The 13,310-nt window shown below is 39.3% G+C and overlaps 1 protein-coding gene across 1 annotated transcript in view; it reads left to right on the forward strand.

Moving 5' to 3' along the window:
* Nucleotides 1–13,310, forward strand: part of Pdxdc1 (pyridoxal dependent decarboxylase domain containing 1) — an 80,931-nt gene that overhangs the window by 15,670 nt on the left and 51,951 nt on the right. Inside the window, exons 3-7 of the mRNA XM_032912810.1 lie at nucleotides 118–183; nucleotides 3,518–3,598; nucleotides 5,591–5,737; nucleotides 8,542–8,731; nucleotides 11,282–11,350. Of these exons, the coding sequence (XP_032768701.1) occupies nucleotides 118–183; nucleotides 3,518–3,598; nucleotides 5,591–5,737; nucleotides 8,542–8,731; nucleotides 11,282–11,350 (553 nt within the window). The remainder of the gene's footprint in view (nucleotides 1–117; nucleotides 184–3,517; nucleotides 3,599–5,590; nucleotides 5,738–8,541; nucleotides 8,732–11,281; nucleotides 11,351–13,310) is intronic.

Consider the following 13,310-nt stretch of genomic DNA (forward strand, 5'->3'; position numbering starts at 1 on the left):
AAACGGGTTTGAAATCTTCCATAAGTCACTGAATGTTCTAGGTAAAGTCACATGTTCATATGTTACAAACTTGATTGGTTAAAACATACAGTCCACTTTTTCTTTCCTTATAACCAGAAGAATAGAGGAAGAAAATGGAAAGAAACCAGTGCCTGAGGATATTCCAGGACCACTCCAAGGCAGGTAGGTACCAGGGAGAACAAATACCTTAGTTAGAATACACATTTTTCTTAGCCCAAAACTTTACCATTATTTCCTTAAAAGTTTGCCTTGAATGAGTACCAAGTTAATTGGCTGGTTGGTGATAATGGGGAGCCTATTAGCTCTCCCAGAACTTTTTTTGTTAGCCTGCGCTTGTCTGACCTCATTCTTCTGAGTACTAGATTAACAGGCATGTTCTACCATACCTGGTCCCCCTTCCAGAACTATAACCCATGAGCAAAACTGGGATAGCAAAATGGTTCATTCTTGAAACCTGTAATCTCTCTTGTAGACTGAGTTTTATTGTAAGAAATATTTTAGTTCAGTACAGTTTATAATGTTTATAATATAGTCAATGAGTAGGGCACAGTGGTGTATGCATTTAATCCTAGCACCCAGGAGACAGAGGCAGACAGAACTCATGAGCTGAAAGCCAGCCTTGTCAACATAGTGAGTTCCAAGACAACTAAGATTACATCTCCCAAAAAAAAAAAAAAAAAAAAGTTAAAAAAATATAGTAAATAAAAGAAAAATGTCAGCTTTAATCATTGCTGGGATGATTAATTTGTTTGAAGCTAAAGCAAATTATCAGTTAGTAGTGAAAAAGAAATAGCTAGCCGTCATTTTCACAGAATGTTAGTAAGTCTACAATTAAAGTTGTAGCTCAACTTCCTTGAGGCAAACAGTTTTTCTTTTATGACCAGGAAACTGCATTTAGGTCAATAGTATAATTCCTTTAAATTGTCCTTTGACCTGAATAGAAGTTGTATAAGAAAAGCATTGAGGAAGTATCACACCATACAGTAAATATCATGCCTAACACACCCAGGTACTAATGGTTTTAGTCCTTCCTGCTTGTAGCATGAATCCTGCTGTTTTTAAGCCTGTAGTACTTTCCAACCACTCAGAACAGGAAGCAGATCTGTCTCCTGTTCCAGATGTGAAAGGACAAGAACTTAATTCTCTTAATTACACAAAAGTATCTAGATCTCCCAAGAACATCTGAAATTTTCAGAATGGCAGCACATTAAAAACATTTTAGTGCTGGTCAGGAGTGTTTATACTTCATCACACTAATGGCTACCATATGAAGCCATAAGTGCTTTACAGGCACGAATTATCTCCACCCTGTACTATACGCATGGGCTCTGGCACTTTGGATCTCTAACTCAAGATCACAAGGATAGTAGCAAAGTTGCTTCAGCTTTTTCCCTGCCCTTATCTCTTGGAATTATAAGGATCAGAACATTTTGTTTGCAGGTTAGCACCTTTTCAGAGAAGAGTATGGACCATTGTTTTAGTGTTTCTTTTATTTTTTTTTTTACTACTATTTTTGTGGTCCTAGAGATTGAATTTAGCATTCATACATGCTAGACAAGCTCTCTACAACTCCCTACTATATTCCTCCACTGCTTCTTTTTTTTTTTTTTTTTTTAAATAAGTTATGTGGTGGTTTTGTTATTATTGTTTTTGTTTTTGTTTTTGTTTTTTTTAAAGATTTATTTATTTATTATATATAAGTACACTGTAGCTGTCTTCAGATACACCAGAAGAGGGCATCGGATCTCCTTACAGATGGTTGTGAGCCACCATGTGGTTGCTGGGAATTGAACTCATGACCTCTGGAAGAGCAGTTGGGTGCTCTTTAACCACTGAGCCATCTCTCCAGCCCCACTGCTTCTTTTTAAGAGAAGATTTTTATCAGGTTTTGTTTGTTTCTTTAAGACAGGGTTTCTCTGTATACCTCTGGCTGTAGACCAGGCTGGCCTCGAACTCCACCTGTCTCTGCTTCCTGAGTGCTGGGATTAAAAGGTGTGTGCCACCACTACTAGCCACTAATTTTCTTATTAATAGAGTATTTTTACATTTTATGTAGCACAAATTGCCTTGCATTTCATACTGTTTTAGTCAGTGACATTTTCCTTCTGTTTCCATCTCATATAATGAACAGTTAACAGCATATGTTGTATAAAGTCAGTCAGCCTATTTATTTATCCTCTAAGCAAATCTCAAATTTTCCAACTTGGATAAGAGTTGGAAATAAATTACATGTTTAAAGCTGTTGGTTCAATTGGACAAGACTCCCCAGGAAGAAAATAGGGTAGATATACCTGTGTCATTAGAATTTTGTTGGTTTTATAACCTTCTAACATTCTTACAAAGACTGGCTCTTAAAACATACCTTATTAAAAATTCTCTCCTTCAAGAATGAAATGATCTACTATAGAAATATGGCTAGAGCAATATTGGAAATATTTTCAAAAATCAAATAAATTTGGGTCAAAGAATCATAAGTAATATATCTCTGTTTACCTGTCAGGTTTTGAAGCATTTCATATATGTTCAAATACTTGGCAGCATTTAAAAAAAAGTAGTGAATTTGGTGTAAAGTTGCTATTTTATGGAAATGCCTCTAACTTTACATTTTCATTCCATCTGTAGATTTTTTTTTCTATCTTTATAAAATATTGGAGTTACTTTTTAAGGAAACATAGAAAAGCAGATTGTGAATAGCTCAAACCAAGCTTACACATCGCCGCATGTAAAAAGCAGGAAAGTTATTTGTGTCTGTTTATGTTGCTTCCTTTTGTAGCCTTTGTACCCTGGACTGGTGACGCTAGGCTCGACCTTGTACAAAACAGGAGCCGGCAGCACTCTTGTGTTTATCTCGTTCTCTTTTTAGTCAGTCACTTCACAGAGAAAAAAGTAAAAAGCTGTACATTTTAACATAAAACAAGTTATGATGAGCCACTTTAGCCTCTGTGTCCTGTCATATTATGACTGATGGAGAGTGACCAGCCGAGCTGTGTCACGTGTCACGCCTCAGAACAGACACACGTTTGGGGAAGTAAATTACTTAGTGTAAATTGAAGTCAGGAGATTTTTTTCTGATTTGTTTTCACTTTGGGGGAGGGGTTGGCAATAAATATGAGTACTATCTAATAAAACCATCACATATACCAAATACCTACTTAATAAATTAATTTATAATGAATTTTAATGCTTTTCACGAACCTTTACTTTATGCTGGTGCATACCTTCTGTATGCCAACCATTGTCTTTAAAATAAAGTGAGTTTGCTTTTTTTCTTAAAAAAAAAAAAAAGGAATCATAAGTTATATAATTTGAAGGTTTTTAAAAATGTGTAAACTGTTTCTAAATATTTTGTCTTCTAAGCAAGCTACCAAATGTTTAAAAAGGAAAAACAAAACAAGAAAAAACCCTTCAAGTTAGTTTGAATGAGAGAAAGAGTTGGGAAATGGAGGGGAGGGGTCTATGTGTTCTTTCTACCCACCTAACCCTTTTTGTTCTGCAGTGGGCAAGATATGGTGAGCATCCTCCAGTTAGTTCAGAATCTGATGCATGGAGACGAAGACGAGGAGCCCCAGAGCACCCGGTAATGAAGGGATGTTGGCCGCTTGCTTTGAAAGTCTGTTCTTGGCAGGGCTATGATGGCTCACGCCTTTAATCCTAGGACTCAGGGAGCAGAGGCACTCGGACCTCTGTGGGTTAGGCCAGCCTGGGCTACAGAGCAAGCTCTAGGCCAGCTAAAGCTACAGAGAGAAACCCTGCCTTGAAAAACAAAACAAAATGAAACAAAAAAGAAAGTCTGTTTTAGATTCCATTCTCACGAGCTACTCAAGAAAGAAATTTCATTAAGAGTAATTAATTTCATTAAAAGTTACATTGATATTTTTATATACTAAAATAGACCTTGGCATTTTCACAGTATGAGGTCTTATGAAGGGCCACTGGAAGAACTGATTTGCCATGTACTTTTCTATTTTTGCTTTAGCTTGCTAAGAATTACTACAGTTAAAGTTGATTAACGAAAGCCTGAGTTGTCTGTGAATAACCTTTTATTTATTCATCTGTCTAGTATATTTCAATGAGTATATCTTCATTTTGCTGTCAGTAATATATTTTCCTTTTTCAAAAGACAAAAGGTAAACTGGGCACACATCTGTAATCTTAATGTTCTGGAGGCAGAAACAAGGGGGTCACAAGTTTGAAATTAGTGTAGGTCTACATAGCAAGACAAAAGCAAAGCAGACTAAAATTGAGAAGATAAGAAAATAGTTTTCTAGGCTCTGGTAGCACATGTGTGTCCTGAGTTTTAATTCCCAGTACTGAAACATAGAACCTACCTGTGGCCATTGACAATGACCAGTTTATTCTTCCACAGGTATTTTATCTGCAAAACATCCATACACACCCCTCCAGCACTTACATACTATTCACCCTGGCTTTCTCCTCGTGGGTCTTGAACTTCATCGCATGTCACACAAGGAGATTTCCCTTTGTTAAGAGCAACTTTATTTTACTTTGAATAGATGAATAGAATTTTATTTTGTGTTCCTATTTTACTGATATAAACATTGCTGCAGTCAATAACTTTAAACATATGTCATTTCTCACAGGGGACAAGGGTACAAGTCATAGAGGCAGGATGCTGGGCCAGATAGTGCATGTATGTATTTGTAATTTTAGTAGAGTCAAATATTGTTCCTAGGAGGTAATCCAGTTCTTAGCTCACAGACCATGAGTGAGGATACTTTCCCCATACCTTTGCTTCAATGATATTAGCAAACTTAAGGATATCTGATGAGTGATAGATGAGTGGGAGGTATAATATTTGTCTTACAAACTAGATTATGTCTTTTTATATTTTTAAAGACTTGATCCTGGGGGTATAGCTCAATGGCAGAACAAGTACTTCCCTCACATGGACAAGGTTTCAAGTACAAGCTTTAGAACCTTTTTTAAAAAGGGTTAATAAAGACTTTTTAAAAGACTTTATGTGTATGTTTCTGTGTGAACGTATGCTACATTCTGTGTGAACGTGTGCATGTCCAAGGAAGCTGGCACCCACAACTGAGATCCATCACCCTCTGAAGTTCAGCCTCACATCATCGTTATTTTAGCTGTGCGTGTTTTGCCTTCATAAATGTCTGTGCACCACTTGCATGCTGGTGCCTGCAGAAGTCAGACGTGTGTGTCTGATCTCTTCAGGCAGCTTACAGATGATTGTGGCCCACCATGTGGTGCTGGGAACAGAACTGGGTTCTCTCCCGAGTAGCTGAGCTCTTGAACCTCGGCGCCATCTTCCCAGCTCTCCTGTAGCTCCACAGGATGGTATTTTAAGAAAACTTAAGAACTGTTTGCATTGTCAGTAAAGAGAAGGATATTTATCCTTTAGGACTCAAATTCTAAAGTATTTTTCTTCCCAAACTTTTAGCATCTTGAGGACATTTTCTGAATTTCTCTATAGGACATGAAGTAAATTGACAGTTTGCCACATTTCTGTGAAACACTGTTTTATCCTCGCCCTCTTTCTATGCTTTGACAGTAATCAATTTTTAATACTCTAATGAATTTTGATTAACAGAATCCAGAATATTGGAGAACAAGGTCACATGGCTTTGTTGGGTCATAGTCTGGGTGCCTATATTTCAACTCTGGATAAAGAGAAGCTAAGAAAACTTACAACCAGGATACTTTCTGACACTACCTTATGGCTATGCCGGATTTTCAGGTAAGGATGTTATGAACTGGGCTTTGTTGCAGGATTTTTCTTTTAAGGATCCATCTATTTATGGTAAAGACATTATGAGGGATGTGTTTGTTTGTTTGTTGGATTTTAGATTTACTTATTTGTGACAGGGTCTCTGTGTAGCCTGGCTATTAGAACGTGATGGGTAGGTCAGGATGGTCTCAAATCACAGAGATCTGCCTGCCTCTTCTCCCAAGTGCTGAGACTAAAGGCAGGCAGCACTACACCCCACCCAGCTCTGCCTTTTTTTTAAACATAAATGAGTATTTTGACTGCATGTATGAATATGCACCATGTGTGTACAGTGCCCAAGGAAGCCAAAAGAGGAGGTCAAATCCCCTGAAACTAGAATTACAGATAAGCTGCCATGTGGGTACTGCCATGATTTCTCTGGAAGAACAGCCAGTGCTCTCAATTGATCAGCCACCTTTCCAAGCTACCCTTACAGGTTTTTAATCCTGATAAAGGTAAATCAGATCAAAGGTGGGTTGTGAGGAATGCTTTGTGGTGCTCCATATGGATCTCACTCTTCCCATGCCTAGGTATTATCCTGTAGTAAGTGGGGAGAGCATAGTTAGCTCTTTGAGTCAAGGATGAAATGAACGCATTAATGCTTCATTTATTTTTGAGGTCTTAGTGCTAAAATTCCTAACAATCATGTCAGCCTGGAGTGTTAGCCTTTGTGTGGCACAGTCAAGAGCCATTGTCTTCAGGTTTTTTACGTCTGGACTTCTAGTCTTTGTTCCCATCGTTTCTGCTCACTGCATTTTCTAAAGTTAGGTAGGGACGCGAGTCTTTGCTTCTTTCCTTCGTAACTTGTACCTGAGCAATAAGTAGCTCTCCCTTGAAAATGAAGGGGGTTTCTCTTTTGCGTTTTTTTCTGCCTGATCTAAGAGTAGTATCTATGAGAAAAGAATTGTTTTCATGATTTTCTACTACTGGAAAAAAAATCAGAACTAACTAGAAATAGGAATACATTAATATGTAGCTGGAGGTGACTGATCAATTAAGAGCATTGACTGCTTTTCTAGAAAACCTAGGTTTGATTCCTGGCACCCAGATGGCTGTTCATAACTATCTGTAACTCCAGTTCTGGGGATCTGATAACTTTTCTGGCCTCTTTGGGTACTATTTACATGTGGTACACATACATACATACATGCATGAAAAATAAAATATTTTCTTTTATTGTCTTTTATCTTTCTTTTTACAGTCCAGTCATTATCTCCCTCCCATCCGTCCTCCCAACAGTTCCTCATCCCATCTTCCCCCCCCAACTGCCCCCGCCCTGGTGTCCAAGAGGATGTTCCCACCCACCCCCACCCCACTCTACCCCGCCAGGCCCTCCCACTCTCTGGGCCTCCAGTCTCTTGAAGATTAGATGCCTCTTTTCTCACTGAGGCCAGACCAGGGAGTTCTCTGCAGTGTATGTGTTGGGGCCTCATATCAGCTGGTGTATGCTCCTTGGTTGGTGGCTCAGTGTCTGAGAGATCTCAGGGGTCCAGGTTCGTTGAGACTGCTGGTCCTCCTGTGGGGTCGCCGTCCTCCCAACTTGTTCCAGTTTCCCTAATTCAACCATAGTTCATTGGTTGAATGTAAGTATCTGTGTCTGTCTTCGTCAGCTGCTTGTTGTGCCTCTCGTAGGGCAGCCATGCTATATGCTCCTGTCTGTAAGCATTTCATAGCATCAGTAATAGTGTCCTTGGAGCCTCCCCTTGAGATGGATCCCAGGTTGTGCAGGTCTCTTGGACTGCCTTTCCCTCAGTCTCTTCTCCATTCTTGACCCTGCAGTTCTTTTAGACAGGAACAATTCTGAATCAGAGTTTTTGACTGTGGGATGGTAACCCCATCCTTCCACTTGATGCCCTTTCTACTGGAGGTGGATTCTACAATGTCCTTCTCCCCACTGTTGGGCATTTCATCTAAGGTCCCTCTCTTTTGAGTCCTGAGAGTCTCTCACTTCTCAGGTCTCTGGTACATTCTAAAGGGTCACCGCACCTCCCACCTCCCTGTTTCTGTTGCCTGTTTCCGTTCATTCTGCTGGCCTTTAGGACTTCACTCCTATCCCCTTCCCATATAATGCATGATCATGTTCCCCCTTTCCCCTCCCTCTCTCCTCTCCTACCCAGATCCCTCCCCCTCTCCCTCCCTCTGCCCTGCTTTCTTCTGCTTCCCTAGTGAGAGTGAAGCATCCTTTCTTGGGCCCTTCGGCTTGTTAACCTTCTTGAGTTGTATAGTTTGCATCCTGGGCATTCTGTACTTTTTTGGCCAATATTCTCTTATTAGTGAGTGTATACCATTTATGTCCTTTTGGGTCTGAGTTACCTCCATCCATTTGCCTGCAAAACTCATGATGTCCTCCCTTGTTCTTAATAGCTGAATAAATTTCCATTGTGTAAATGAACCACATTTTTTTGTATCCATTCTTCCATTGTGGGACATCTGGATTGTTTCCAGCTTCTGGCTATCACACATAAGGCCGCTATGAACATAGTAGAGCATGTGCCCTGTGGCATGATGGGTATGTGCCCAGGAGTCATATAGCTGGGTCTTCAGGTAGATCTATTTCTAGATATCTGAGGAACCTCCAGATTGTTTTCCAGAGTGGTTGTACGAGTTTGCAGTCCCACTAGTAATGGAGGAATATTCCTCTTTCTCCACATTATTGACAACATGTGCTGGCACCTGAGTTTTTGATCTTAGCCATTCTAATTGGTGTAAGGTGTAAAATAAAATATTTTTAAAAATTAAAAAAGCGTACATTAACATACGTGATCTCTTACTAGGTACGAAAATGGATGTGCTTATTTCCATGAGAAAGAGAGGGAAGGACTTGCTAAGATCTGTAGGCTTGCCATTCATTCTCGCTATGAAGACTTTGTAGTGGATGGATTCAACGTGTTATATAACAAAAAGCCTATCATATATCTTAGTGCTGCTGCTAGACCTGGCCTGGGCCCGTACCTTTGTAATCAGGTAATGTAAAAAAAAGGTGGTTGCTGTTTTTAACACCTCTCATTTTTTTCATGTGTATGTGTGTATGCATGTTTTTATATATGTGTCAGTAGGTACATACATATTCATGGAGGCCCAGGGTTGATGTCAGGAGTCATCCTCAAATATTATTCTTTCATCTCATTCATTGAATCAAGAGTCTCTTAGTCAAACCTAGAGCAGGTTCCCTGTCTCTGCCTTCCAGGACCGGAATTACAAGTGGATGACTAATCCCACCTGACATTTACGTAGGTTTCTAAGGGGCATCCAAACTATAGTCCTTACACTTGTTTAACAAGTGTTTTACCTTTGAGCCATCTCCTCAGTCCCAGAGGTAGAGGGACTATTTCTTTTTACTTGGGTGTGTGCGTGCGTGCGTATTTGTCTGCATTGTCTGTGTCTGTACCACATTTATGCAGGTTGCCACAATGACCAGAAGAGGGTGTAACATGCCCTGTTACTGGTGTATAGGCAACTGTAAACATCTCAGTATGTCTGTCAGGAACTAAACCCAAATAACAAGTACTTTTTACACTTGAGCCATCAGAAACTGTATCATGTGATTTGTTTTTGATTTGTATTGCTAGAGCTCAAACTCAAGGCTTCATACATGCTAAGCAAGGACTGTACACACTCAGCTGTGCCTTCAGTCCCAATGCTGTGCCTTTTAAACTTTTTTTTTTTTTTTTTTTTTTTTTTTTTTGGAGCTGGGACCGAACCCAGAGCCTTGCACTCCCTAGGCAAGCGCTCTACCGCTGAGCTAAATCCCCAACCCAGTTAAACTTTTTTTTAAAACACATTTTACGGACATATGCAAGTCTGTCAAGACATGCTACATTTGTGCAGGAGTCTGTGGCTGCCGGGAGCTGGGGCAGGTGTTCGTAGGCCAACTGATGTGGGGTCCTGGAAACTAAACCCACATTTGTAACAAGTACTTCTAACTCTGATCCATCTCTGAAGCCCCTGTTCTTTAAATATTTGAAGCACATAGTTTCATTTCTCTGTCTGCTATTTGTGTCAAGTTGACAAAAGGTCTCTTTATATGCTTTTTCTTTAATTACACAAGTAGTACAGCACTGTGGGCTGGCAGAATGATTTACTGCATAAAAGCACTTGCTGCATGAACCTGATGGCCCACACAAGGAAGCCTGACATACTTCTGTAATACCAGCATGAGATCGGTATGGAGACAGGAGAATTGTACAGAGACTTACAGGCCAGCTAACTTGAAGTATGTAGCATGATGAAAAACAGAAAAGAAAAATGATGTTTCAGTGAGTTTGGTGGTGGTACAACAATTTTAGAGCTTGGAAAGTAGAGGCAAGAGGACTGCCCAGATGTGAGTCACCATACCCAAGTAATTTTTCGAATGTGTTGTTTTGAGTGTAGCCCAGACTGGTGTCAAATTCACTTTGTAGCTCAGGATGGCTCTGAACTGGCCATCCTCCTTCCTTAGACTCCCAAGCACTAGGACTTTAGGCTTTTGGCACCATACTCTGATCACATCTGAAGTGGATCTTTCTTTTGCTTTGCTTTTTACGTATCTTAAGGAAGGGATGAAGTAGAGCTCAGTAGCTGAGCCCTTGGCCTAGCATTCATAGGCTCTAGGCTCAATCCCTGGCACTGCCAAAGGAAAGCATGCTATGAAAAGTCTTTTCTAGAGGGAATATGTGAGTGAAACACTCACTGTATTTTTTTAATGCTGAATCTGTTTATGGTTCCTAAAACTAAAGCTCCCTGTGTTTTAAAACTGAACATTAGGAATTTAATGTTAACAAAATTAGTTTGACAACTTTTCTTCATTTATGGCATTGACTTTGCTTCTTTTAAGCAATATTCTTTTGCTGATCTATATTTCTTATTTTTTAGGGGTAGAGGACCCATAGATATGATAATGTTCTCTGAATGATTGGGGAAGAATCCCAGATTACCCTCCTCACCTCAGAATGCAGTGTGCCTAGTAGTTTTGTCCTTTTCGGGGGTGGGGGGTTGGCATATTATAGACTACGTAATTTGGAGATGTTTAGATTGTTAAGTCACCTTTTGGAGTGAGAGTTTAACTTTCCAAATATCCTCTAATATATATTTATAAAACTTGAGTTCTTGAAGGGAAAGGTTTTTTTTAATCTTAAAGGCAGGGTCTTATTGTATATGTATGGGCCAGGCTGACATGTGACATGTGATCTTCAGGCTCAGTAATAAGATAACGCTCATGTACCATTAGACCCTTACTAAGGTCTCTGTTTTGTTTTGTTTTTGTTTTTTTACTGTGGAAAAGAAAGTTTATTAAAGACACATGGGAGAGCAAAGCCAGAGGCAGGGACCTCTGGGAGAATCTAGAGTGTTCATGACCCTGAGCAGGAGAACCATGTGCGAGAAGGAGAGGTGGGGTGAAGAGGGGGACCAGGTGCAGCAGCCAGAAGACCAAGAGATGCAAACAGCAAGTTCTCTGTTTTTACAGAATAGCTTGTGGTTTGTCTCTTTTGCTCAGTCTCTCACACCCGTAAGTAGACAGTGTGTTTCTTCTTGCAGCTTGGCTTGCCCTTCCCCTGCCTGTGCCGTGTGCCCTGTAACACTATGTTTGGATCCCAGCATCAGATGGTGAGTTCTCCTTTCGGTTTGACGGTCGGATAGACTTGTATTCTGAAACCATGTCTTTCTTTTATCTGGCATTCTGTTTGCTGACCTCCAGATGACTATTAGCTTACCTACCCATGTATTGCTTCGTTTCTCCCATTGTGGTGCTGTGTGCTTTTGTATTTGAATGAAGACCAGACCTTGTAGCTCTCCCGGGATTCTGTATTATTTCTTTGCCTGCTTCTTCTGGAGTGGTGGGAGGAGGAGTGTTTGGTTCTAAGGCCTCCTATATGCCGAGGACACACTCTTCCTCAGCCCTTTCATCATTGTATATCCTAACTAAGCATAACAAGGTCTTCCTGGGGTGCCAGGCTGGCTTGAGAATTGTGGTCCTTCTACACTGTGAGTGAGCAGACTTGAAGTCCTTCATTATAATCTTAGGGTTGAATTGTGATAAGTTTTTAGACACACAATACTGAAGCAGACAGGAAGGAAAAACTCTAGGATTCTGCATTTCTATTTTTAAAATAGTTTTCTGGTCTGTGGGGGAGTGAGAAGTTATTTTCTTTAAATGTAAATGTTATTTTGTTTGTTTCTTTAGTTTTGGTTTTCAAAATAGGGTTTCTCTGGGTATCTTTGGCTGTCCTGTAGTTCACTCTGTAGACCAAGCTAGCCTTGAACTCACAGAGATCCACCTGCCCTTGCCTCCTGAGTGCTAGGATTAAAGATATGTGCCTCACCACCAGTGCCCAGCTAAATGTAAATGTTTAAAACTAGGAATATTAGTCTTGTACATGTACAGCTTTTACCTTTTATCTAATTTGTTTCTAATTAATCTATTAGGAAAATGGATTTTGTCATCTATTTTTATGGAAAGCAAAATTGTTAATAAAATGTATTTGAATAGTGAAATTTCTGTAGGAGGAATGCTTTAATATTAAAATTTTAATATTAATAAATAGAAAAATAACTCAGTGATACCAAAAAAAGTAAAAAAAAATTCTCTTCTTGGAAAAGTTGTAAATGTGTTTCAAATGAACATTTATTAATATTATAGGAGTTATTTTTATTTTACTTTATTTATGACCCTGCCTAAAGTAAAATAAAAGGAGTTTAGAACTCTAAATTTTCTAAATCACAAGAAAACTAATGTTTTTTGAGTATGAATTTTGTCCAGGTATCATATAGTGATTTTAAAATACTTTTCTTACATGTATTAATAAAATTTGAATGTTTTAAGTCTGAAGTTCAAGAGTTATCCTAATATGAAAAAAACTTGATTCAAGTTATTAATTTTGAGACATCTGTGCTTTTAGAATTCATAATTTTCACTGGGCATTAGCTTAGGTCTCCATAATGCTTCCTAGTATGCACAGAGCCCTGGATTTGATCCTGAGTACCACATAGAACCAAATATGGTCTATATCTTCACAAAGTAGAAGCAGGAGTCAGGAGTTCAAAGCCAGCTTAGGCCTTATGAGACTGATGAGTAGATTGGGGAGATAGCTCAATTGGTAAAGTGCTTTTAAGAAAACATGAGGACCTGAGTTCAATCCCCAGAATTCATATTTTAAAAATCACTAATATTATAGTTACAATTTTTAAAAATGAAGAACTCAGCTGGGTGTGGTAGATAGCACTTACCCTTAATCCTAGTACTCTTAATCCCAGCACTTGAGCTATAGAGAAGGTGAATCTCCGTAAGTCAAAGCCAGTCTGGCCTACATAGCAAGTTTCAGACCAGCCAGAGTTAGATGGTGAAATACTATCTCAAAACAACACCAACAACAAGAAAAGAAAAAAAAACATGCTTGTAACCCCATAGCTAGGGAGATGCAGTCAGGTTAATCCACGGACTTTGCTGCATAGCCATGTAGCCTTATCCAAGTTTCAGGTCAGTGAGAGCCTCCGTCTCAAAAATCAAGCTAACTGGCTCTTAAGGAACAATGCTGAGGTTGACCTTTGACCTCTATGCATATGTGCT

The sequence above is a fragment of the Rattus rattus genome, chromosome 9 (assembly GCF_011064425.1).
Source record: "Rattus rattus isolate New Zealand chromosome 9, Rrattus_CSIRO_v1, whole genome shotgun sequence".
Lineage (NCBI taxonomy): Eukaryota > Metazoa > Chordata > Mammalia > Rodentia > Muridae > Rattus > Rattus rattus.